Source organism: Peromyscus eremicus, chromosome 22, assembly GCF_949786415.1.
Source record: "Peromyscus eremicus chromosome 22, PerEre_H2_v1, whole genome shotgun sequence".
Classification (NCBI taxonomy): Eukaryota; Metazoa; Chordata; class Mammalia; order Rodentia; family Cricetidae; genus Peromyscus; species Peromyscus eremicus.
Genome location: NC_081437.1, coordinates 9,905,329 through 9,932,869, shown reverse-complemented (window position 1 = coordinate 9,932,869; position 27,541 = coordinate 9,905,329). Strand labels below are relative to the sequence as shown.

Genomic DNA, 27,541 nt, shown 5'->3' with positions numbered 1-27,541 from the left:
GATCACAGAGCTCAGCCGCATCCGCCCCTTGGCGCTGCAGTGGCACAGGTCAGCCACAGGATGGCAGTAGAATAAAGACAGTTGAAAGGGATTTCTGCTCACTGGCCTGGGCTTGTGATGGGAGAAAAAAACCGGGACTTGGTGCACCGGCAATGTTGCTCATTTCTTTCCCTTGGTTATATCTTTATATAAGCGACCCACTTTAGATATAAATTGAGCAGCCAGGCCATGCAGAAATTTCTGGAACCCAGAGAGAATGGTGTTTTAATAGCAAAAATGTTGAGCTTTATCTCCCCCAGTCCTCATATCCTGTGTTGATCCGCTCCCACTACAGAAGGTGGCCTAAAACAGACTAGCGAGGCGTTATTTCTTATCTCTGTGTGGATCCACAGACTCCAAAGCTGAACAACTAAGAGTTTATTGAGCACCTACTCCACGGTAGGTATGATATAAAGCGTGGCACGTGGCTATATCGTCACTTGTTCTCAGAACAACCCACGGATGCAAGCAGCATCCTGTTTTATAGGTGAGGTCCCTGAGGCAAAGACATATTCAGTTGTCTCGGCTTACATGGTTGCTTTGTGGTGGAATCAAAAAGATCTTGAGGCCTTTGGGAGTTAGAGAGCAAAAGACCAGGCCTGAGATACTGGCATTGGAGTTCAAGAAGCTTCTAGAAACAGTTTAGAGAGGTTGTGCCAGTCCAGGCAAGCCTCAGAGTTGCATCCCACTGTCTGGGTCTCAGAATTAGCGTTGAACCTCTCCTAATGGCCAGAGGATGGATTGCTTGCTCACCCGGGTTATATGCTTCAGGCCTGTGTTGAGGACCATTTGACTCAAAGCACAGAGATGGGAGGCGGTTGTTCTCAGATGAAAACTAGAGCCTGGCACTGAAAGGAACAGGGAGGAGGGTGTTTGGGGCCAAGAGATGTTCTCCACCAGTTCCCCAGATCCCATGTCCAGTGTGGTCCCTGGCCAGCAGTAGGGCATCACTGGGTGCAGATCAGGTAGGCGGAATCCCAGGGCTGCCCAGACCCACGGACTCAGCATCCGTGTGTTCAGACTACCCTATGACGTAAGTGCAGACCCCAGTGTGAGCAGCAACTGTCCTGCCCAGCACCCACTAGACTCATGGAGCTCACACAGCCCCATTGCCACCGTTCAGTGCACAGGTGCCACTTAAGATCCAGAAAGCGATCCACAGTGCCCTCCTCGCCCAGGGAGAGTCCAGGGCACCGTCTCTTTAGTTCCTTTCAGTTTGGAATGCTCCTCAATGCTCCCGACTCTGGGGTAGCTTTGAATTTGGGTTTATCTGGTGTATTTCATGATTAAATCTAGGGCCCGGCACCTTTGGTCAGAATATCCAGAAATAACACCCCCCCCCACCCCGGCCGCCAAATGTGTCCCATCAAGTGGCACATGGTTTCCACTTGTCCTATGCCAATGTTCACTTGGATCGGCTGATGGAAGGCATGTCTGTCTGTCTGTCAGACTCCTATACATTCACTATGTTCCCCCTTCCATAACAAATAAACCTTTTGCATGCCAATGCCTAGAAACTATTTATCACTCACTCTTCATCAAACTTTCCATTTACTTCCTGAGTTATTGGTATAAACTATATACTTGTGGAATCCCATTTTAATCTAGCAAGCTACAATCCATTACCATCATTAATTTGATGCTCCGGTTGTCCCTGATTCGGCCAGTGGAAAGCTCAAGCTGGCTTCTGCATCCTCTTAACCATGTCCCTGTCATTCATTGAGGACCCTGACAAAACAAAGTATTTGGGGATCATCTTGAATTTCCCCAGCCCAGCCCTGGAATTGTCTCTGAAGATGCTTGACTCTTTTTAGTGGGAAATGATGGTTAGAAGCCTAGATCTGAGTGAGGACTCTGTTCTGCTGCTGCACATTACTGCTTCAGGGCTCTCAGTGGGCAGAAGGAATGAACACATGTGCGCGTTGCGTTCATGTGTGTAGTCACAGTCATAACTGCATGTAAGTTCATGCACATGCTCTGTAATTGCCACCCAGTGCTAGCTCTTACAGTTCTGTCTTCCTCAGTCTCTGTTTGGGAGACACCTGGCTTCGGTGTCCGTATCCCTTATCTGCTGAATCCCGCTGGTACTGTATCTCCCGTCACTGTCCTCCTGTGTGGACATTCTGCTCACTCTGCATCCACAGAGCTCTCCTTCAGCCTGTTCTGGGCTCCCTCCCCAGATCCCAGCTCTGTTTTGATTAGGTAACCTGCTGTCTTTAGGCCTGGATGGAGAGGCTGGGGAGAGGAAGGTTGGCAGCCACTGAGAGATGGGAGCTTGCCACTCCATGTGCTGTGGTATCCAGAACTCGGAGCATGAGAGATGCGGAACGTCAGGCAGTTGCTGGTTCTTTGGAGCCTGTCTTTAGAGCAGGAGTCCTCCATCCTGTCTGCCCACACAGAGGCCGGTATCGATCTACCCCAATACTCTGACTTCATGGGTTTGTTTTGTTCAAAGTGTTCTCCAGGGCACTCAGGGCCTGGGAAGAGAAGGGCCTGGGCCCTAGGGACACCCAATATCCTCCAGTGACCCTTCTCCTGCATCGCAAAGGGCCAGAAGTTTCTTGTGGGTCGCACATTTTCGCTGCTAAGGATACGTATTTTAGGCTTTGATAGCCACCTAGCCTGTCCCGATCTGTCACTCTGCTGTTCCGGTGTGAAAGCGGTCTCAACCACAGTAGAGTGTGCAGGGTGTGGATGCGTTCCAATAAAACAGCTTACAGAACCGCACAGCTGCTGGATTTGGCCTGAGGCTGCAGCTTGCAGACTCTTGATCCGAAGATGAAGGTTTTGAAATTTACATTTTTAAGCTCCCCAAATTCAAGTTATGTTATTGATGGGGGGATATAACAATTAAACCGAAAATAATCACCTGTGTTGACTCAAATAGTTCTTGTGATTTTTTTTTTTTTTAAACCGCTCTTGTTCTTATAAAGATTACTTGAGACATAATCTTTCCCTGGGTTGAGCCAGTCCACAGAGGTAGTTCTCCTGCTTGCTCTTGTTTTTTTCTCACTCATTCTTAAAAGTCTTTTGATCTCAGATTAAACCGCTCACACACAGCAGAGAGATTGAAAATTATGTCAAACCCAAGAGGTAGCAGGACCTGTGGCGAAGAGTTCTTCCAACACTCACATTAGTCACTTAGCAGCAACACTTAGCCCAGCACAGGGGACCAGCTTCTCTAGCACAGACCCACCATGAGGCACAGGGCGGGAGCCAGCTGCAGAGGAAACAATCTCTTGGGTATTTTGCTGCCGGCATAGATGTATTTGGACAACATAGTCAGTGCGCATGCCTGAAATGTTATTTGCGAATAGTCTGCACCAATCTCAACTCAGATGTCACTTGCATTTGATAAATTGGTTCTTTGTCCAGGATGGTCCAGGTGAATAGCTAGGGTCGATAGCTTGGTGGCAGAGAAAGAAAAAGAAGCTTTAGGCTCAAGCCCCAACACTAAAACAAAAGAAAATTCACGGTCATGGTCCAGAGCAGCATCCTGTGTCCAGGTTAAGGTGGGTGAGTAGGTGGTGTGCGGAGAGCAGCAGCGTGTGTGGGCCTAACAGCTTGTAATTAAAACAGTAACGTCTAAGAAGTGGGTTGAGCTTCCCCAGCACATGCCGCCTGCCCACTGGCTAGGTAACATGCTTGTTTACTGTTTATATGACAGCCTTGTCTGTTTGTAAAGTGTTTTCTCCAAACTGAAGACAGCTCTGCTGTGCCTTCTAAAAAAGCAAGCCTTTGTTTCTGTTAATTCCACTACTGCAGCACAGAATCCCTAGAATCCCAGAATCTGCCTTGAGAACAGTTTCAAGGCTGCCTCCTCCCCGCACAAATATCTGAAGTCATCAACTTATTGGAGATTTTAAATCATGACCCGTTGGCCTCACTGACAATGCTTTTTGTGGGCACTTTCATTTTGGAGGACTCCTTGGGAGTCAGGTCCACTCTCCCAGCTGAGCCATATGTGGGAACCCAAGCATGTGGGGAGGAACTGTCCAATGTGCACTAATCAGGCATCTCACAAACAGAACTTTCAAGAGGGAAACATGGCCTTGAGTCCATGTAACTCATTCCAAGTGACCTACTGTGAACTCATTAGGTACATCTTCAGAACACTAGGACTCCAGGCCTTGGAAAGAATACAAAATGGTTCCCAGTGGCTGCCCAGGGCGGGGGCAGTGACTATGCTATGGATGGATCTCAGGCCCAGCCACTGTCCAAGACAGGTTGCTGGAGCAGCAAGTCTAGAGTCTAGTCTGTCTTACCTGGCTCTGATGTTCCTATTCTTTATGCAAAAAAAAAGCGTCTGCTCTGCATTTGCTAATGCAGCCATTTTCTCTATTTGTACTAAGGCTGCATAATGTGGGCTTTGGAAGTCTGCTGGCCTGAAAGCAGGATACATTTCTAATGGAAACACTCCCACGCATGATTGTACAACAGCAAAGCGATAAATTACCGTGATTGTGGACCTCCTGTGGCCATCAGCCCCACCACACTTGAGGAAATGTTGCTTTTGCTTAGAAATTCTACAAATATGTATTTCTTTCAGAAAGGCAAATATTAAATGAAAATTGTGCTGAAAGCCATGAGGAAAAGCATGCAGAATGTACACACACTGCAGACTGGAGACGTGAATTATAACAGGAAGAGTCATTTGCAACATAAAGCTCGCTTATAATTCGCTGGGACTCATAAACTTGATTATACTAGGCACTGGTGATTATACCAGGCACTGGGCATTGGATTAAATGGAGGGAATTTTTTTTTTTTTTTACAGTAAGGTTTCCAGGAAGTGGGAACACTGTATTATTGTGAACACTGTACTATGTTTTGTTGTTTAAAGAGTCCAATCTGAAAAGTCAGATTGCCTCATTTTTGTATTCTCATAGATACTTTTTATTTTAGTTTTTGAGACAGGGTCTGTGTAGCCATGGTTGGCCTTGAACCCAACACCTACCTGCCCCTACCTCCTGAATGCCGGGATTAAAGGTATGCATAACCACACCCAGTGGGAACGACTTTAAATGCACCACGTGCATGCAGTGCCCAAGGAGGCCAGAGGGAGTTCTGGAGGAAGAGTTACACACGGATGGATGATTGTGAGCAATCATATGGGTGCTGGAACTGAACCCAGGACTGTTGCAAGAGCTACCTCTCTAGCCCCAAGGACAAGCCTTTATAGAAAGTCCTGGCCATCTGACTTAGTTAAGGCTCTGACTCTTTGCAAATGGACTTGTTTTCTTACCCTGATAATCAGGCAAGACGTGACATGGCAGTCGGTGTTTAGTGCTAACCACACAGAAGCCATGGGAACTCACAACAGATAATCCAATTCAATGTGATCCTGCAGGTCTGAGGATCGACTATGGAACCAAGAGCCAGAGTTCACAACCTGTCCAGAAGGAACGTGAGATGCATGCAGGCACAGGAGCCTTGGGCAGGTAGTGCTGAGCATTCCTGGAAAGAATGTGGTACCGAAGATCCTGTGGAATGTGAGTTCTGCAACCCTCTCTCCAGAGCTTAGATGTCTGCTCTTCACCGAGTGTCAACACATATCAGAACTACTATTTCCCAATTCTCATTTGTTTGAGACAGTTTCTGTAACCGTGGGTGTCCTATGTAGACCAGGCTAGCCTTGAACTCACAGATTTTCCTGCCTCTGCCTCTAGTGCTGGAGTTAAATGTGTTCGCCATCATACCTAGCTCCATTTCTCAGTTCTTGACAGCTTTGTCCCTCAGAGATCTCAGACACAGTTTATCCTTGGCACAGGTAAGTGGTAAACTCACTGGTTCTCCACAACAAACCAGAAGATCCTGACAAGGAAGCTCCCTACGATTGAGGTCACCACACAACTTCCAAAAATTCAAGACTACAGTCCTCTGAGTCATCCAATATTTGATAGGATTGGAAAAAAAAAAAAAAGGCAGTTCACAAATAGTATATACTTTATTCAGAGAAATTCCCATTTAAATTATATTGGCTTTTGATACATGAACATACATTATGTATAAAATATCATACTTTCCAAAAGTTTACAATGATGGTTCCTTTTTAGAATTTGTGACTTTGCTTACTCCGTAGTTCTATTTATTTCAAAGTAGATGACACATTGAGGAAGCATTTATAAGCCCACCTAGAATATACAATTATACACTATAAATATTAATATTCAAAATGGGAACAAAAATAGTGGCAGAGATATTTGAACAAGCAGTCTCCTAAAACATATATTCAGAATGCTAGCTGGGGACTGCTTCAACACCCATCTATCACTCCATGCAGATGTGACTGAACCTCTGGTTTCCAAAGATGACTGTGAAGTCCGCATTGGGCCCCAAGGCTGTATTTCATCCAGAGGTGTATCAGTGACCATCAGGGAAATTTGAGCTCAATTACTTTGGCTGCCGAACTCTGGCGGCTCTGGAGTCACTGGAGACAGGTGTATAAACAGAGGCTCTTGGCATGCCAGACAGCGGTCCAACCACACATGCAGGCTGTGTGCTGGGTCATGGTGTCTTCCGGGCTGGCTGAGCTTCTGGGTCTCGCAGCTCACTCCACAAAGCCAAACGAACATGGAGCAAAGCTCATCCCAGGATCCCAGGGACACACACACTGGCTTCTCTCCATCAACCTCCACAGGGAGACCCTGGACGAAGGAGGGTCCGTCCCACAGACAGGTAACAGCACAAACCAGAGGCACAAGCCCTACCCTGTGGCAAGGGGGCCTCTTAAACAACGGGAACAGTAGACACCAAATTCAAATAAACGAGGACTACAAATTGGGGGTAATTCTCAAAGAAAACATTCCCAACATTTTTGACAATCATTTCATTCCCAAATATGGGAATGTTACCTTAGAAATGGCAAATTCTCAACTATTTTAAATTTGCTTATTAAATTAAATTAAATTTACTTACATGTAGATCCTAACAAGTGTAAGGGACAATTCAGGGACTACTGCTGTGGGATGTATGGCAAATCTGTTGCTGATTAATCAATAAAACACTGATTGGCCGTTGGCTAGGCAGGAAGTATAGGCGGGGCAAGAAGGAGAATAAAGCTGGGAAGTGGAAGGCTGAGTCAGAGAGACACTGCCAGCCGCCATGAGAAACAGCTTGTGAAGATGCCGGTAAGCCACGAGCCATGTGGCAAGGTATAGATTAAAGGAAATGGATTAATTTAAGCTATAAGAACAGTTAGCAAGAAGCCTGCCACGGCCATACAGTTTGAAAGCAACATAAGTCTCTGTGTTTACTTGGTCGGGTCTGAGAGGCTGTGGGACTGGCAGGTGAAAGAGATATATCCTGACTGTGGGCCAGGCAGGAAAACTTAAGCTACAAATGGCGTCCAACGTGGTGGCAAGTTTCCACCTAAAAAATGAGAAAAAAGATTCTAAAACGGAGCTAAAAACAACTTCCTAATTGTCTCTCTCAAATGAGCAGCAGCTGCCGGTGTGAGCTACTTGTGGGTTTCTGGTGTGCGTGCTCGACCTGCAGTATGGCAGGAATGAGGCCTTTGCAAGTGGCACATTAAGCTGCATGGTGGATTTAGACTTTGCTAGTACAAAACAAAACAAAACAAAACAAAAAAAAGGTTTCTGGTCTACACGCTGCTTGGCTAAAAGCATAGACCCCCGATAGCTCCCAGAGCTGGTGGTATACGTAGCCATGTTGGGAAGCTGAGGTGGGCAGAGCCAGCAGCCACAGCTGCTGCAGTTTAAAGCAATAGATTTACAATAAGACAGATTCAGATGTAATAGTTTACAATGTGTGTAAAATATACGTAGGCTTGGAAGAGAGAGAAAAAGGAATATATACAGTTATATAAAGAAATACATAGTTTTAAAAAATAAAGTCTTTAAAGAGACAGTAAAGTTAATATAAAAAATAAGCCACGTAAAAATGGATATTACACAGAGAATCTGGATTGTGTTGTCTTTGGGATTTTTAACTGCAGAAAAACATTTGATGGTAAAAGCTGTTGAGTTATGCCAAAATGTATATTTTAAAGATACCTTGACTTCAAAATTTGAATGTAAGGATATGTTACTTTGGAAAAGAGACTCTGCTTTTGTTTCCACAGAAAGCCAAAGGCTATGGATTTGTTCCAGATTAAGATACATCAGGTTTGACCAGCCAAGACCCCCTGAAGGTCTCCAATGACACCATGGCCCAGATGATCCAACATCCAGAATGGTTTGAAGGCATCTGGCTCAGACGATACAGCCTCATGGACTATTCCATAATTCTAAAATTTTCTTTGTTTCCCCATAAGATACAGCGCCCCCTTCCAGCAGGAAGTAGTAAGAGAAGCTACGCCCAAATTCCCAAATTACATGTAATTTTACTTTGTTAAGGTTAAAATCTTCCTTTTTGAAAAAAAAAAGGGGGGGGGGGAAGTGCTGTGGGATGTATGGCAAATGTGTTGCTTATTAATCAATAAAACACTGATTGGCCGTTGGCTAGGCAGGAAGTATAGGCGGGGCAAGAAGGAGAATAAAGCTGGGAAGTCTGAGAGGCTGTGGGACTGGCAGGTGAAAGAGATATATCCTGACTGTGGGCCAGGCAGGAAAACTTAAGCTACAGACTACTGTCTATTTTACTTATTCCTATATGAATCACAGATGCACAGCTTGTAAGTTTATAGGAATGGGCCTGGTGTAAGATGTAGCATGTACTAACAAAATCCTGAAATCAGAGCAAGTCAAGACCATGATTCCATGTTAGAAGCTTCTAGAAACAGACGTGGGAAGCACTGTGGTGGAAGGAAGAAGAGAGAGGCTATGGAGCTGCAGGCTTGACAACAACATGGCCTCTGCTCTCAACAGCTCCCAGGAGAGCAGGGATGGCCTCGAAGAGGCGTCTTAGAGAAAGCGTAAGAAGGCCATGACTAATCTATGAACTTACTGGTAACAAGTGGACAGTGTACTTACATACAAGAAGACAGAAAGACAAGAAAACAAGTTCAGTTTCATTTGTTTATTTTTCCTCAAGTACATTTTAGAAATAACACTTAGATGCAGGCACACACACACACACAGACACACACAGACACACACACACACACACACACACACGCACACACACACGCACACGCACACGCACACACACGCACACGCACTTCCTCTCAGTGCTGCCTTTTCACGAAGGGCTCTCCCTGGCTTCCTTTAGCTGCTTCACATAGAACTCAAAGCTTTCCTGTGAGGAGAAAGAGAAACGACAGATTGTTAGCAGGGAGCTCTGCAGACCCTGAAACCACAGACCCGTGTCCACTGCTGCTCCACGGCTGATCGCCTGCTCTGGAAGGCCTCGTGTTTGGTGAAATGCCAAGTTCAAACGCCTCAAGTTCTGAGCTAAAGCCAGCACCAGGGCCAAGTCCAAGCTCACGGAGACAGGAGAGAGCTGCCCGAGAGTTTGGGAAGGTCCGGAACACACTTTGCATTTACCCCAAGGCTGTTCCACTCCAGCCCCCAGCCCTTCCAAGGTGCTCCACAGAGACCTAGTTCGCAGTCATTAAGGAGTCACCCTGTTTTCCCCTCACATCCTTAGTGTTTGTAGGCATTTTCTCTCTTAACTAAGACTCACCGGGGGCTCTGTAAAGGGCACGGGCTCGCCAACTTCCTTGAGCAAAGTCGCATAGCGCTTCAGAAACAGCTCATCCAGGTTCACATTCTTTGCTGTCAAGTGCTCGTACAGCGCTCGGGCGGAGGCCACATCTTTGTCTAAGACTGAAGGAGGTGCAGGAGAGAGGTAAACTGCAGGGAAGGGAGCCACCCTTCCCGTCGGCAGCGCCCTGCGCTGCTCAGGCGCTCCAGGATCCAAAGGGACGGACGGCTCCAGGAGGAGGCACTCAGAATCTACAGACTGCCCACTCCCCGACTAGGAAAGGGATAGGGCGGGCGCCCAGTCTGAAGAACATTAATGACTCCAGATGTGTCTCAAGTTCTCAACTATGAAGTACGAGGCTGTGAGGAGAGGGGGGATTAAGCAGAAGCTGCTGAAGCTCAGCCACTTTCTCTGTGTACACCTTTGCTCCCCCACCCCCAGGCCCTCATTCTTTGCTTCCTCCTGTCTAGGGCCCCTGGCCTGCTCTGAAGTCTAGTGGACTTCTTTCTCCATGTCTGGCCCACCAGAGCAGGGCCTCTTGTATGCATTTGATACTCTACGTTACGTATCTAAGGAGGTCTGGGATTTCAGCACTTTTGAAAGCCTGTAAGACTCCCGTGGAAACAAAGGCTATTCCCTAGTTCTGACTGCTAAGTCCATTGCTCTACCAGACTCTTTCCTGACTGCATGGAGCAAGGCTGTGAGTGGCACATGGACAGGGCACCATGGCGTGGAGATGACAGACAGCATTTTATCTCCCTAGTGAGACACTGTGTTTGACAGGGAGGAAACAAGGAAGAAAAGACTGAACTCCAGAGGGTACGGGAGGCGACCTCCATGACAGTGGTGGGAAGTGGGAGGGGACCGAAGGAGCAGAGAGCAAACAGGAGCCAGCACCTTGGCCTTGCAGGCTAGGGCTGGTGGAGAAGGTGCTGGTCCCTAACTCCATCTATCTGGACCTCTCTGAAGGTGCTTAGGATTATTTTTATCCTTAAAGCTCTAGGAATAAATAACTTCATACTTTTCTCCTAGTTTAAAAACATGGGGCTGGAGAGATGGCACGGCGGTTAAGAGCACTACCTGCTCTTCTAGAGGTCCCGAGTCCAGTGTCCGCATGGTGGCTCACAGGTGTCTGTAATGGGACCCGATGCCCACTTCTGGAGTGCAAAGACTGAAGACTCCTCACATACATAAAAACCAAAACATTCTAGAGCTAAATGAGTAGTTATCTAAAATTTAGGATTACTCCTTTGAGCTGGACTCATAGTTGACTGTATTTAGAATATTGACATCACTGACTAATATAGTATGGTTAAGTTTATTACCAAAGCTCTTCATGCTGCAAGAATATGCTTCTCTCTTTTCACGTAATTCAGGAATCAATTCTAACAAAGTCTTCAGAACTGGGGCCTGGGAAGGTAAACAAAGACAACAAACTCCTAAGAGCTTTAAAAATCACTAATATAACAGCACTAAGATAATTACAACACAGTCAATCACCCAGCCACCTGTGTGCAAGTCTGTGTATCTCAGCATTTGATGTTAATCCAATAAGTCATAGCCAGATAAAAACCATTTTCAATAATTAGTGGCATTTTATTTACATTTGTGGGTGTTTTAAAAAAATACATGTAAATAATAAAATCAAAGCATTAAATGCTGTCTCTTTTTCAACTGTTAACTTATCACAAAGTTGTAAGATCTCAAGGGTAAAAGAAATAATGGCTGTATTTTTGGTTTTGTTTTTTTCTGTGTAGCCCTAGCTGTCCTGGAACTTGCTTTATGGACCAGGCTGGCCTCAAACTCAGAGATCCCCCTGCCTCTGCCTCCCAGTGCTGGGATAAAAGGCGTGAGCCACCACTGCCTGGCAACAGTGGTATTTCAACATTAAAAAAAAAAAAAAAAAAAAAAAAAAATCAAGATAAAATGTGAAGATTCAAAAATTCTGCAGGGTCCCCTCGTTGGTCCATGAAGAATGTATTCCTAGGATTTCACTGACCACTTGGAGGGCTGCTGCAAAAGCACGCCCTATTTACTGCAGAGAAGACGGAACCTCCCCCACAGAGCGAAAGATCAGCGGTGAAGTCCATGTATTTACAACCCGTTCTCACCTAACCAGAGCGCAATCCAGCTTAATTAAGTGCGGACTGCTAACGGCACTGTGGCCAGCACTTAAAAATCCCAACTCCTCCTTTAGCATATTCATGTAGTCAAACCAAATCTAGATCCACATCTTTCCTGCACCCCTTCTTGTCCCATCTCTTGAGGCACGAGGGGGCTCCAGCCAGCCCTGGGCACACACTAAGCAGGATCTCCCAGTGAACTATACTCCAAGACTAAAAAAAGGGGGGGGGGGGAATGGTTCTTACACACACACACACACACACACACACACACACACACACACACACGGCCCAACTTTAAAAAGAAGCCAGATAAACAGATACGTCTTCCACTCATTTCTGGTGTTTTCAGGTAAGGTGCTGAGCCACGAAGCTGAGTTAAGGCAGAACAGGAGCGTCTGTCTCACAGAGCCGCTAGGAGGGAAGCACAGTACAGTACCTTTCCCGGTCTCTGAGCACTCCTGAGACAGAACACCAACAAAATTGGGCTTTGCTCGGCAATGGCCCCACATCTCTGAAAAGGAAAACATCGTTCAGTCAATGAAGGCTCTAAATAAGCAGACCCAAGTGAATATTCCCAGTCAAGGAAGTTCACAGCAGCAGCAGCAGCAGCAGCAGCAGCAGCAGCAGCAGCAGCAGCAGCAGCAGCAGCAGCAGCGCTGTATCATTCCCACAGGGGAGGCTGCCGGGCAGCCAGGCTTATTTAGGCACGAGGGGACAGCTGAGGGCTGTGCCCAGCCCTGGAGAGAGTGCTTCTTTGCATCCAAGGATGAAGTTTGTTTAAAAAGAAAAGGGAAAAATTAAACTAATGCTTCAACAACCTCAGAACAAGGCTTAGGACTGCAAAGGAAGAGGAAAAAAGAAACACGATTCCCCTCCAATTATTCTGCCAAGCATTCACAAGTGAGCTAGGGATCATAAGGTTAATTCTACATTTAATAAGGTGTCAGGGAGATAACTGCTCATTTCTTTATAAAAATTAAAATGTACAAAGCACGTTCTCTTTAAAGTATAATTACCTACACTTATGCATACAAAAGGACCGATTTCAATCTCTCCATTTTATAAAAGGCTTTCATTGCAACAGACAGCCAGTGCTTGAGAAAGAGACAAAAGTTAAGCTAAAAAAAAGTTTATATGACAGACCAGATAAATCAAGTGTCTATCCAATCTTGGATGCTTTAGTCAAATCAAATATGGCAAGACAATATTTTAGTTTATACTCATCGCAGATGTCATCCTCTAAGTTTCTAAAGCACATTGTTCATTCAAAGCTTTAAAACACTGTCAGTGCTAAGATGAATAGTGTAAAAAGAACTTCTGTGGACTCGCCGAACATTTACATTATAAACTGATGTTTTCGACACCTGGGAATCAAACGCTCCTCACTAAGGCGGGCAAGAACAACACTTTACTGTTTGGCAAGCAGGTAAAGGATGGGGCTGCTGTGGGATCAGCACTCAGCCATCAAGAGCTCCTAGGCCTGGCCCACGGCTAGAGGCTGCTCTGGCGGCCGGCAATTCTGCTTCTATGGGAGATGGGAGAGGAAGCAAGTGCCTCTTCTGGAGGACAATCGAAAGAGCGCCTTCAAGGTGACAAACCATCCCACGTGTGACCAGGTCACGGTGCTTACAGCCCTTGGTGGTTAGCTGCATAAGCAGGAAGATAATCGTAAGGACATTCGAGAGACAAAATGGAGATTCCAAAATCCCCACCACCAATCTCCCACAAAGAGAAGCAAATAAACCACACCAAAGAGGAAACACTTCAGAAAGCAGAAGCAGTTTGCATTTTCATGTAACTGTTAACTCAGAGGAAAAGGTCCAGACACGCCTTTGCAAAGTGGCGTGGGTTGTGCTGCCAAGCTAGCCGAACTTGGATCCACCGTGGAGCTCAAGCCCAGGGGTACCGCATCACCTCCCCATCTCCTCCTTAAGACACCTCACAGCTGGTAGGAACGTGAGTGAATACAACACTATTTACTATCAGAATTGGTCCCAGGCCTCACTTTGACACAGGGAGTCTACACAAACACAGTCGCTGGCGGATCACAGTGACTGTTTGACTCCCACCTGCTGGGAAGGGGCTCCCCAGCGGAGCCTGTTTGTGTACACTGCCACAGCAGCCTGATCCCCCACCGCTCCGCGCCGCACCGCGCACTCGGCGCAGCTTTCTATTTAGAGCTGTTAAAATGGCATGAATACGGTTGTCTCTTTTTCCTCGAGATTGCTAATTTAACTGAGAGTGCGGGCCACAGAGACCTGCATTTGTCATTTCATGTGTCTGTGACACCTAAGTGAATAGAAAGCAAATTCAACTCTTAATAAACCTTCAATAAGGCACTGAGAATGTTTGAGTATTCAAGTGAGAAGCTGTACATGGAAAGCAAACATTTCCTACTTCTTGTTTGCAAACTGTGTTGCCATGGTGATGCACAGTATTTAGAGCATTACAGAAATTAGGAAATCAAAGGAATTGTTGCTTTGCATTACCCATCTTCACAGAAACATTCGTCCCGTTTTTCCACCCGACGCCTATCTTAATTACAAGGATACTTCCAGCTCTACCTGACATCTTTAGAATTGACACCCTACTGCCCAGTCCTGCCATGCACTCTTGATTTACACTGAATTCCTGGGTCCCATCCAGCAGGAGTGTCCTCCAGCTCCAGGCTGCCCCTCCCACTCCTGTCTGCTCTTCTGTTTACTTCCCATAAGCCACAAGCCCCAGGAGTCTTTACCTCTAAGAGAGCTCTGGCCTCATCCACCTTGCCTGAATCCACAAGCTGCAGGAAGAGATCAGTGACGGGCTTGTAAAGTGCAAACTGATTGGCCAATCTCTCAGACATGATGCTTACTGCAAGGAAAATAGGTAAGGAAAAGCTTTCATTGAAACAGGGCTGACTCACTTGCCAAAGAAACCTGCCCAATCTCCCCAAAGAAAAGGTGGCTTCTATGTTCTATAACAAGCTGACAACTTACACTGCTCTAATGCTGGCTCCATCTGTTCTTCTATTACTTTTCTGAATAAATAGGACAGGCCAAAGTACTGGGGTCCTACGGTTTGACTCTCCGAAGTAAGCATGTGTTCAATATTTTCAATGGCGACACCTATGTTATTACTGTAAAAGAAAACAATTATAATGAAATATTTGCTTCTACAAAAATTGCAGCTAGTTCTAGTCAGAAGTTAATTCATGTGGGCACTCATGCAAATACTTCAGAAAAAGGGAACTGTATTTACAAGCAACCCGATTCATAACAATAAGTTTTCAAAGCACATCATGTCACATGACCCAGTGAGGTCAGGTGACAACCGCCACGCAGTGGCTCACACGACGGGGCACTTGTTTTAAAACAGTGTTTGAGAGACAAGACCAAACTGGATTTATCTTGAATATTTAATTTGATTTTGCAGTTCACTGGATATAAAATGCTATTGTTTTGGCTTTATAAACCATAATGAGCACTAGTGTGTGGAGCAAAGACAATACATAACATTTAGAGATTAGAAAAATAAGAAGATCACATAGTCAAAAAGTTATCTTCATGGCTAACAGTCATGGGGATTTCTTTGTGTCAGGTACCATATTTGGGAAAAAATCACTACTAGAATCCTCAGAAAAGTGTACCTTTACACTTTACTTTGGGAGGAAAAAAGAAATTCCCTGTCCTTGCTGAACAAGGCAGGAAAAAAGTATGCTTCTGACTGTCATTTTGTAAGCCGACCCACAGCTGGTGTTGTGTGGTTATAATGTGGTGCCGGAAATCAATTCATGTTGAAATTATTACATTAAAAATAAGAACTCTAATTAAAAACTAGTATCTGTTAGATCTTTCTTATGAGTTTAGGTAAAAAAAGTATTTTCAAGTGATTAAAAACATGTTTTCCATATCATAAAAAATAATATATTGTAACTTTAAAATAAATGCTCACCTAGCTCTCACATTGATCTAATTTTAAAACATGACATTTTTCTTATTAAAAAGAAAGTTTGAAAACTGAACTCAGGGCCCCTGGAAGAGCGACAAGAGCTCAGAACCACTGAGCCGTCTCTCCAGGCCACGGGAAATAGTTTTAAAGGTTAAAATCAAAACTTTTTTTTGCTAAAAGAAATAGGAATAAACAAACAAACAAACAACCCTTACAAATCAGCATTTTAATATATCCATACATCCAACGGTGACTATAAAGATTTCCCCCAAAGTGTTACGAATATCAATTCTAGAGTTATTCTTAGGACTTTTTTTCTGAGAAAGGTTTCATTACATAGCCCAGATTGTCATCAAGCATGGAATCCTCCTGCCTCAGCCTCCTGAGTTCTGGGATCACGGGCCTGAATCATTATGTTCAATCTTCTAGCAAGGTCACATGTAGAAAGCACTAGGATCAAAGGGGTGTGAGACCACCACCTGGCAGAAATGAACATTTTTCAGAAGTTTTGCAGGTCCTGTTTCACTATGCCAGCAGTGTGCTGACACTCTAAAGAATTGCTGACTAGGGAATAAAGTCGCTTTAATTTCTGTAAATGAAGTGTTTTGATAACAAGACACACACACACACACACACACACACGTGTATATTTTATACACATGTACATATTTCATATACATAAGTATACATGAGCACATACACTTGTACATAACATACATTCTGCCAGGCGGTGGTGGCACACGCCTTTAATCCCAGCACTTGGGAGGCAGAGCCAGGAGAATCTCTGTGAATTCGAGGCCAGCCTGGGCTACCAAGTGAGTTCCAGGAAAGGCACAAAGGCTACACAGAGAAACCCTGACTCAAAAAAACAAAACAAAGCAAAGCAAAGCAAAACGAAACAAAACAAAACATACATTCTATATATGTGAGTTAGCAACTGTGGAGTATATTTTATGAATGATAAATGTTTAGTCTAAGATTTAATTAAAGATAAAATACATTTGAACATATCATTAGTTTTAATAGTAAATAATCACCATCATTAGGACAGAAAATTTCCTGTGTTGACATGGCTTCCAAAGGTGCCAGAACAACAAAGACATTTTAAAGGTGTTATTGGAGATGAAAACACTCACTTCTTCATCTGGGCCAAAGCAATGTTATTGATGAAAACCATAGTGGAGAGTTCAACCGTGTCGAGTCCGTTTACCATCTTCTGAACGGCCTCTATGCTTTCCAGGTCACCCTTCAAGGCAAAGGCCTGGATGAGGCGGGTGACGGCTACTTTAGAAGGAATCTGCTCCAGATCCAAGGCTGCTTTTAGAGTTGCTAGAGCCGCTAAAACGGAGAGCAGAGGACTGAGTTTTTCTTAAATAACCCACACTGACTTTAACACATCCTGAAAACTAGCTTTTAGACATCAAATGGCTAAATACAAAAAAAATGAATAATTTACTCTAGATTACAGAAAACATTAATACTTCATGAAAATCTTTATTAACTGACACATCTGGCTGTAAAGTACAAGAGAGGGGCAAACTTCCTGTCAGGAAGAAGGAAGTGTTATTGACAACGGGAGTTCCATTCAGGGATACTATTTCATGACTAATCAAGGAAGGTGACAAGTTCTGAAAAGTATAAATAAGGAAGAACTTTTTTAAACTAAAGAACCAATAAAAACAAAACAAAACAAAAACCAAAACCAAAAAAAAGAAAAAAAAACCAAACAAAAAATAAGTAACTTCTGCTCACGTTAATAATTGCCTAGATTTTACTAAATCAAAGCACACTTAATTATCAAAAACTTTTTACATCTCATGTTTTCTTGACAACGGTCCAGACAGGACGGAATCACACACACCAGCCGGGCTCAAATTCCACATTAACAGATTTCTTTCACACAATTAGGCTACTTGCAGATACTTGCTGCATTTAGTTTTCAAAGAAAACAAAGCTCATTCAACTCCTAAGGCCACAGGCAAGGGGGTTTTGTTTGGGAAAACGCTCACAATTACAAGTACTTGGTTATGGATAAATATGGAATGCCTTTCTAATTTACAGAATCACATGCAAGTGTGGTGAAATCTTTGTATTAAATAAGGTGGTCGATGGGAGGGACTGCACCAATACTTAGCATAACAATCACCTTTACCACCACTGAAGAAACTTCCCTGCTTTGTAGCAATTCAAGCACTGTAGCCTAGACAAAGCTAAGGCTCTCTAGGAAGCCTCCAGAATGAGAGCAGCTTATCTTCACATGGGAAGGGAAAGGGTAGTCATTAAACAGTCTATTAAAAACATTACAGTAAAAGACACGATCAATTTAGTCTTCTTTACTGAATAAACTGTTATAATTTCAAATTTACACATGATCCAGACCATTGACTGTCAAGTACAGAAGAAGGAAAAGAGTTTAAAAAGCGGTAAGATGTTACAAATATGTACGCACACACCGGGAAAAAATTGCCTCTATTCTATCTTAAAAACGTGATCCACGGAAAATCAGCTCGTTCCTATCTTGTTAAAGGGTGGTCATATACAGACAACTGTGCTCAAATATCCTCCCGCTAGGGAGTGAAGTTAACGGAAAGGAGAGGAGGATGGTGGCTCAGACGGATTAAGCATTTACCACGATGCAGGGGTGGATCAGATTAGAAGCCATGCTCAAAGACCCTCCTGAAACCAATCTTACGGGCGCCTGCTGAGGCCCTAGCTAAGGAAGTCACAGTGCTAGATGCCAACCAAAGCCCCCACCCCGATACAGGGGCTGACCTAGGGTAAAGGAGGGGGCAGGGCAGGGCAAGCAGTCTGTGTCTATCCAAGGGGAATAAGAGAGCTTATGATCTAAACCATGCCACAAAATCTGCCGTCTGTCCCAGGGAGGAACTAAGGAACACCAAGAAATCACATCCCTCTTCCCCAAGTCTTCTCTGACTATCTCTCAATTCCAACATTTCTCTTAATTATTCTCTAGTAATACTGAGTACACTGCTACACAGCAGTTATTAATAGTCTACAAAAGTCTTAGTTTATAAGTTACTGTAAGATTTAATTGGCTACTTTACTGCCATGGGTAAGTTTGGTTAAAATAAGGTTGAAAGAGGGGCAGATCCAAAAGACTGAAGCACATCAGGGCAAATGCGGACGGACAGCGGCTAAACTATTCCCACCCTGGTGAGCACCGCCCTGGTGAGCACCGCCCTGGTGAGCACCGCCCTGGTGAGCACCGCGGCGTCTTCACACTCAGTCTGGTGAGGCTAAGGCAGCTAGGGCTGCTAGGTGGAAGTGGAAGGAGGGGTCAGGGGCTCACATATGCAAACATCTGAGAACAGACAAGACACCACACCAACTATGTCCTTGGGATTTTCATGGGCACCCAGTAAAGGCTGGGAATCAGTAAAAAGCCTTAGGTCTAAACTGAAATCTTGCAGTTAAAATTAAAAAGTCTTGTTCTTCGTGGCTACAGAAACATTAGCTATTTAAAATTTTCACAAGGAGATTTTAATTCCCTCTTTGTTTCTCTGAGACAGCCTAGTGTCTTGGCAGTCCAGGCTGGTCTCAATCCTGAACAATCTTCCTGCCTCGGCCTCTCATAGGCTAGGATTACAGTGTGCACCACCATGCCCAGTTAAATTTTTCATGTCTTAAAATCTAAATGAAAAATAAACCTCACAAAATCATTTCTATCGAAAACAAAAACCTTCAAGATTTTAAAAACAAGCCTTATCCCACCTCCCAATTACAACTCAAGCCTGTCCGAGACTGTTGGCTGTACGGAGTGCCTGTGGAAATCACTTAGGAATTCAGCCACCGTCAGTTAGGAAGACAGCTGGGGACCAGCAGGCTTAGGTACTGTAAGCAACACTGAGGCTGAGCAATTACAGTTTCCTCTGAGGAGATGGAAGATTACTACGTGAGAACTGCAGAGCAAGGAGAGGCATCCTTACAGCAGCCTGGGGAAGGAACGAGAATCACTTCTAACCTCAGTGTCTCCTTGATGTGGCAGCTGGTGTTGCCCTACTGAACAAGATTCAAACGTGGAAGTTAACTGAAAAGCTACTTGCCTAACTTCAAGAGTCAAAACTGTCCCCTTGAGAGCTAACCTATCCCACTGGAAACCCAGAACAGCCTCCACGGAACCACCACCAGCTCCCACATCCCAATCCTAGTCAGAGTTGCCGCCACACCTCCCCAGTGTTACCCTCTCCACACTCATCTAAAAACTCGATCCCAAACAAACACTGCGTTGTACCGCTGTTGGTATTATGAACTATTAAAAAAGTATTGAATTAGGTTTAAAAAAATCAATATCACAATCATTTGGTGCACAATCCCACACACTTAACACTCAATTTAACTCATTTGCTATCTCATATACAACCAACACAACACGCAAGAAATAACTGCTGGGAATTGTTTCAGACCTCCAAAGTATGTTAATTTCCAAAGCAAAATGACTTGTGCTGTGAATCTGAACGCACTTGAAAGCCTGTACTTTCTCGTGCTGGAACACAAATTTTGCATGTCTGAAGAGCGGTGATTCATCTTAAGAAAACCCATCTTGTGTTAAATGGAATGGAAACTGGACTAAGTGGTCAGATGACAAGCACATTCATATTCACGCTGTATTATAAATGCATGTACAGTAATTTACGTCTCTCAGCTACCACAAAAGGCTCTTGATAAGCAGGTAATTTGCTAAATGGACTCCTTTATCCAAGTATTCGAAGGGCGTTACAAGAAAAATCTGCAGAGGCATTAATGTGACGTAAAGGTCAAGCATTGTGACATACCTTTCAAATAATCCCGCCTAACTTGCGTTATGATGAGGAGGCTGTTGGCAGCATCGTTCAGTGTGAAGCCCTTGATGTGGGTCTCGGCGCTAAAAGAAGCAGACATTTAGAAAGGAATTACTGACATGCTTCTGATACGATAATAAATGGTTGAGCACCAAGGTGAAATTATAAAAACTACTGTTCGTATGTTAAAAATATTGCTGCAAAATATCGACCTGGAGACAGCTTTTGTGTTATCCTGTCAATGGTTATAGAAGGATAATTTTTTTTTGCATTCTGACAGATGACAAAGTTGGAAATGAGCAACAAAAGAAACAAAGTACAAGATTTTTTTTAAACAATCGGTTCAGATTCTTGAGTGCTGACATATTAGGTGACTAGAATAACCGCGTGCCCTGCATTGTTCGCTGTATCCAGGCTGGATATCTCTTCTCTTCTCTTCTTCTCTCTCTCTCTCTCTCTCTCTCTCTCTCTCTCTCTCTCTCTCTCTCTCTCTCTCTCTCTCTCTCTCTCTCCTCTCTCTGCCCCCCCATTATAAAATGTAAAACTATTCTTCCAGCAACAAAAATGAACATTTTATTTTCAGCACTGTATACTTAACATACAAACTAAAGCATATTGCTAACCAACACCATATCATTTGGTTGATTAATTCTCAAATTTCTGTCATCTAGATACAGTTTTTAAAGCTTTTAAACAGAGCATAGAACCAAAACCACTGTTATACTAAAATTTAAAATTCCACATAACCAGACTAAAAACAAACTTCCTAACTTTTTAAAAACTCAAGAGCAAAACCAGCTTTACTTAGCACCAAATCCTAGAGGATTAAACAAAACCAAATAAAAACAAACAAAACCCTAACCGGAAGTGGTTTGTTTGCCGCACTGTTTGGACATCTCTTGTGATGAAATTTTAGCATCCTTAATGCCTCTGAGCTGAACTCGATTAGGAAATAGTCACAGGTCACAAGGAGCAAGAGCGATCGGGGCCACTTGCCAAATGGCTCAGCAGTGACCTTGCTGTCAATGCTCCATGCTTTGCTGACACAGCCTAAAAACCTGAGCACAGGACAAGAGAAGTGGGACCACTATTCCTATCAATCCAAGACACTACGCCCAGCTCATCTTCTCAGTCACTCCAGCATCAAAGGCTCACCCTGCAGTCTCTGGACGTAGACTCCCCACACCCCCAACAACCCCACAGCCATTCACTTTGATTTCCCCCCTTTGTCCCATCTGTCAAAGCTCCTAAGTCAACAACTCCTATGTGAGACTACCTGCTTAAAGGACTTGCTTTCCCAACGGGCAGCATGATTAAATAAAAATCTCACCTCTCACACCAATATTACTATACCATATTCACTTCAGAGTATCATTTACAGCCGGGTGGTGGCACATGCCTTTCTTTAGTCCTGGCACTTGGGAGGCAGAGGCAGGTGGATCGCTGAGTTCCAAGCCAGCCTAGTCTACAGAGTGAGTTCCAGGACAGCCATAGCTACACAGAGAAACCTCACCTTGAAACAACAACAACAACAAAACCCAACCAAACAAAAAAAAAAAGAGTATTACAGTTTAAAACCAGCCTGGTATGTTAACTCAAGACTTTAATCTAGCACTCAGGAGGCAGAGGCAGTTAGAGCTCTGTAAGGTCAAGACTAGCCTGGTCTATAAAGAGAACACCAGGCCACCAAGGCAACACAGTGAAAACAATTGTAAAAAATCCAAACCAAACCACCAACAAACCCCCAAATAACAACAAGAACGCCATCTAAAAGAAGATGATAAATCTTGTCTCTTAACTGACAACAATAAGCAACGAGCCTTTTGAAAACACGTAACATCATTTACTACTCTTCAAGAAGATCCCTGTGTTTGTCTCAAATCTGAACGGAAGTAGAGGTTAGTTTCAGGAAGAAAGTTCCCCATCTATTGTATATAAGAGGACCAAGCACAAGGAAAATGTACTCTAATCTGGCCAAGACAGAAAAAGCACAGTCACTCACAGAACCTTTGATTGGGATTTTTCAGACAACACAAAGAAATTGAATTTTGGATCCTAATCTTCAGTCTTATTTTCCAGTTGCCAAACAAAACTTTCAGTTAAACAACCATCCCCTTCTCTTCTCTGTGCTGTTCAGTGGGGTCAGCCACTGCCACAGACAATATGCAATTAATTATATTTCATTTGACACACTTAAACAGCCACATTAAGGCTGGTGGGTCTGAAGTGGACTGCACAGAATTTCAGACTTTTTGTTTTTGGAACTGTCAAAATAAAGAAAAAAAAGCATATACATCACACAGCTTACCACTAACAGCAAATATTAATCTTTCTCAACTAAAGAAGACCATAGTTCAAGGAACATTCCCTATTTTCAGAGCAATGAATGGTTAATGCTGCTACTTATGACACTCAGAGGGACAAAAACTGACCAGCCCACTGAAAAGAAGACAGACTTAGCAGGTTTCTAGACAGACAGACAGACACTGGAGCCAGGGAGAACAAGAGAAAGTGAGCACCGTTCTTACGGGTAAAGCAGGGCTGCTGGGAAGTGAGTCTCAGCTCCCTACGAAAGCCATTTAGTACTTGTTCTCAGAGACTCAGAATCGCTTAGGATAGTACCCTGGACAGAGTAAGAATGTTACAGGCTATGGCAGCCTGTATGGTGGTTACCACAATAAAATCAAGTGACCTGCACAAAACAACCATTATTAAAATAAAAAAAAAAAAAAAAATCACTTTTATACTTATTTGTGTGTGTGTGAATGTGCACATATGTGGGCACACACAATCTATGGAGGTCAAAGGTCAACTTTCCTTCTACCAAGTGAGTCTGAGGATGTCAGCCTTTACACGCTGAGCCTCCTTGCTGGCCCAGCCAATGATTTTTCACTCTAACAGCCGATACAGAGGTGGGAGGGGAAAAGACAGCCAGGAAACGAATCCAAAGAAGTTAACATGGCATGCTTCCAGTAACACAATTAACTGGAAATTATTCCCAATTCAAGGGCTGTCCTGGAACTCTCTCTGTAGACCAGGCCGGCCTTGAACTCACAGAAATCCACCTGCTTCTGCCTCCTGAGCACTGGAATTAAAGGTGTGCACCACCACCTGGCTCTTTTCAGGAAAGGTACCCAAGGAAGGTTTCACCCAGGTCATTTTATTGGTTCAAGATTAAGGCTGTGTAACCAATCCCGTTAAAGGACTTGGCTCTTGGATTCTCTTGGGTCCACATAGCTACATAGAATAATCCTTGTAGGATAACACAGCTGAAGTATAAGCACTCTGAAGTGTACAAAGCCTTACCTATATGAGGAATGTAAAAAGACCCAACTCAGAAACAGAGAGCAGAATGGAGGTTGCCCGGGATGGGAGGATGGGAAATATGAAGCTGATGACTAACGTCTACCAGCAAGGCAAGGTGAGTTCTAGAGTCCTACCCAGCAGTGTCTACAGTTCCTAATGCTAAGAGGGTAGCTCATCAGTAATTACACAGCCTCAGAAAACCCAACAATGGCAATGATGATGAGGATAAAGAAGGTGGGAGGGTGGGAGGAGCTCTGGATGGTGATGGATATGTTTACGGCCCTGATGCCGTTGGTAGTTTCATTGGTATATACTTATCCCCAAAGTAAATGAGATGTATACATTAAATATGTACATCTTTTAATACGTCAATCATATTGGAGAAAGGCTTCATAAAAACCTAGAGAGGAAGAAAGCCTATCAGCCTGTATTTTACAGGTTGTGGGCGAAAGGAGAGCCAAAGAGCTATTCTTCCACCCATTCAGGCCAACTGACTCCCTCTAAGACCAAGACCTGCAGCAGAAGTGCAGGAATGCCTCCCAGTAGCCACCCCTGAGCAAACACATACAAAAGTGCACACCAATGGAAATCAATACGCCATAAAATAATCTTTACTACTTGAAGTGCTTTGGTATTTTCCAGTCTATTTCATTGAAAAAATGCTCATTCTGCCCTACTAAATAGTGGCAACTGCAGTTTGGAACTATGTCAGGTCAGTGTGGCCTTCCCTGAGAGGAACACACAGCACTGAACACTCTAGGAGACAGGGAGCCATGAAATACACATGATACATAATACTACTCACCATTAAGGGTATGCTATTACAATGTTTTAGGCACATGACTCATTGATTATCTGAGACCTTTGTAAAATGCACAATCCTCCGTCATTCAAAATCAGAACCTTAGGCTCTGGGAAGAAGGCTCAATTGATGCTACCAAGACAGGGTCACTTTGCATAAGCCCAATTAAGAGGTTTTTGTAGGGTTGGAGAGATGGCTCAGAGGTAAATTGTTTTAGTCTGTAGTTATTTTAGCCTGTAATTCAGAGTTTGATTTTGTATGTCTCAAGATTCAAACACCTGGCAAATATAAGTGCTTTGAAAATTCAGTGCTAGGGCTGGAGAGATGGCTCAGTGGTTAAAAGCACTGGCTGCTCTTCCAGAGGACCTGGGTTCAATTCCCAGCAACCACATGGTGGCTCACAACCATCTGTAACGAGATCTGGTGCTCTCTTCTGGCCTGCAGGCATACATGCAGGAAGAACACTGTATACATAATAAAAAATTCATCTTAAAGTTGTGTGTGTGTCATGTGGTCCTCATGAGTGTATCCACACACGTGCATGCAGGTGGAGAACCGGACGACATTGGGGGTCTTCTTCAATTGCTCTCCACTTCATTTCCTGACGCAGGGTCTCTGGCTGAACTTGCAGCAGCTCATCAATTACAGCTAATCTTTCTAGCCAGCCTGCCCAGCTTCTATGTGGGTTCTGGGGATTTGAACCCTTGTCTCCATGCTTGCACAGCAAGGACTTTAACCACTCAGTCATCTCCACAGCCCCAAGAGAAAGATAACTAAGCTTTACTTTTGGGAAGTCTTTAGAGGATTTGGGACCAACTCTCAGAATTAAATAGTTTTTGACTTTTTAGGTTTTCTTTCTTTCTTAAAAGTTTAAGTTTTCTACTTGTACTTATCAACACAAAATTCTCTTCCACTTTCTGCCTCCTTGTCTTTCCAAAATGACTCGTTTCAGAACACCTTTGGTTATTGTAAGATGGCGTTCACAATGATTTTCTAAAAAAGTAAGTAAGATAATTCACATCCTAGACCCTGTGGTGACAGCTGACAGGACACCATTCAAATAATGTGTTAAGCCATTAATTGAGGTGTAGATAAGGTCTAGAGGTAGGTTTTTCAATTCACAACTGAATAAATGCACAAGTTGGATGGAGTACATAAACAGAGGCGGGGTCTGAATGGGACTGTTGTAATCAAAACACACACACACACGGCCTGGGGGTGGTGGCAAACAGGCCTATTACCCCAGCACTCAAGAGGCAGAAGGATTTGCTGCAAGTGGGGCCGGCCTGGAAAACACAGCGAGACCCTGCTTCAAACAAAAGTCTCGTCAATGTGAGTGGCCTCTGATGCTCTTTCTTGGTGTGCAGCCGAGACATCTCAGCAGTATTTCTGTACAGGGAAGGGCGTTAACAATGAACTCGTACTCACAAATCTTTCACTAGCATTGCCTGTGTGAAATTGTCCTTGTACAGCAGCAAGCCTATCAGAGTGCTGTATGCTTCACTGCTAAATACGATGTTCTGCTTTTGAGCTCTGAGGAAGACATTATATGCATCTGTAAGAGAGAGAGAGAGAGAGAGAGAGAGAGAGAGAGAGAGAGAGAGAGAGAGAGAGAGAGAGAGAGAGAGAACACAAGAACATTATTCTAAACTAGCAAAAACACAAGAAACAAAACAAAACCCCCAAACTCTATATCCACCAATTCTCAGAGATGGGCACTGACCATGCCATCATCCTTCAAACTATGAAGACAAAGGACAGCTGTAGGAAATACTGCTCCATTTAAAATGACGGTGTCTGAAAGGGTTTCTTTTCCAAATTATTTTTTATACTTGCCTTAGGTCAATAAATTATGTTCTTGCTAATAAAAATGAAAATCAGCTCTTCTGACTTCAAAAGATGATAGCAGTTTCAAAATAAATCACAAAACATGTGTTAAAGTCCAAATAAACCAGAGGTATAATTTAGATTGAGGGGCGCAAAAGATTCACTTTCAAGCTATCTTTAATCTATAAGTGGGTGGTTACAATGGTTCATATTTCAACACAATAGCATTAAAGTGAATATAGCCTATAATTCTAAAATTAGAAGATCAAATTATTTGGCTACGACAGGACTTATACAAAAACATACAATTTTCAAATATACAGATATCTAACAAGTAAACTAGGCAACATTTGTTTGACTGATTAACAGTTTTATTTCACTTGTTCACAATAACTGTCAGCGAATGAAAAGATGTTACCAAAAGAAGTATCTACACTTTTCAGTCACTTACTTTTCTGAAATAAAATTGCTTGGCTCTAAAGAGCCAATTGAAACTACAATCCACTCTTCTGTGTATAAACACATCACAACAGAGATCGAGAAAAATGATCCACAACAGACGGCCCTCTAGGAACATAAAACTCAGCTGGAGAAAAACGTAATGTATGTAGATAGGTACAAACATGATGTTAATGATCACAAAAACAGGCAAAAATAGTTGTGATTGTATGTACAAGTTAGGGAAGTTTGTATTATCCTCTCAATAAAACTCAAGTGGTAATGTCCAAATCTTATTTAAAACTAGGAATTAAATTGGGAGAGGAAAAAAAGACAAGGTCTGAGAATATTTATATTAGTGGTGTCTTAGTGAAGGAGATTAGGTTTGTGTGAATAGTCATAGTCATGCAAGTTAATCAGCTTTTAAATAAGCTTTCCAAAGCACAATCCCTTTTAGTGATCACATTACTAAGGGCCTTGTATCAAATTTTTGTTAATGCCTATATAAACCAGGCACTAGCATAAGGTAGAAAAACACACTCAAGAAGGAATTATATTAGTTAATGGCTATGCCAACAGACACCTAGACTACTCAGTGTATTTTACCATCTGAAATGGGAGGAAATGAAATCTTTTCCCCCCTTATTCTTTCACACAAATAAATACGT

General features: G+C 43.5%; 1 protein-coding gene across 1 annotated transcript in view; it reads right to left on the bottom strand.

Annotated features, from left to right (window-relative positions):
* Positions 1-9,121: 9,121 nt before the first annotated feature.
* The window catches only part of Lrpprc (leucine rich pentatricopeptide repeat containing), an 87,621-nt gene continuing 69,201 nt past the window's right edge, over positions 9,122-27,541 (bottom strand). Inside the window, exons 30-38 of the mRNA XM_059248409.1 lie at positions 26,037-26,163; positions 20,495-20,583; positions 16,838-17,039; positions 14,750-14,889; positions 14,509-14,624; positions 12,208-12,282; positions 10,971-11,055; positions 9,625-9,767; positions 9,122-9,237 (exon numbers count right to left, since the gene is read on the bottom strand). Coding sequence (XP_059104392.1) covers positions 9,181-9,237; positions 9,625-9,767; positions 10,971-11,055; positions 12,208-12,282; positions 14,509-14,624; positions 14,750-14,889; positions 16,838-17,039; positions 20,495-20,583; positions 26,037-26,163 — 1,034 coding nt within the window. The 3' untranslated portion in view covers positions 9,122-9,180. The remainder of the gene's footprint in view (positions 9,238-9,624; positions 9,768-10,970; positions 11,056-12,207; positions 12,283-14,508; positions 14,625-14,749; positions 14,890-16,837; positions 17,040-20,494; positions 20,584-26,036; positions 26,164-27,541) is intronic.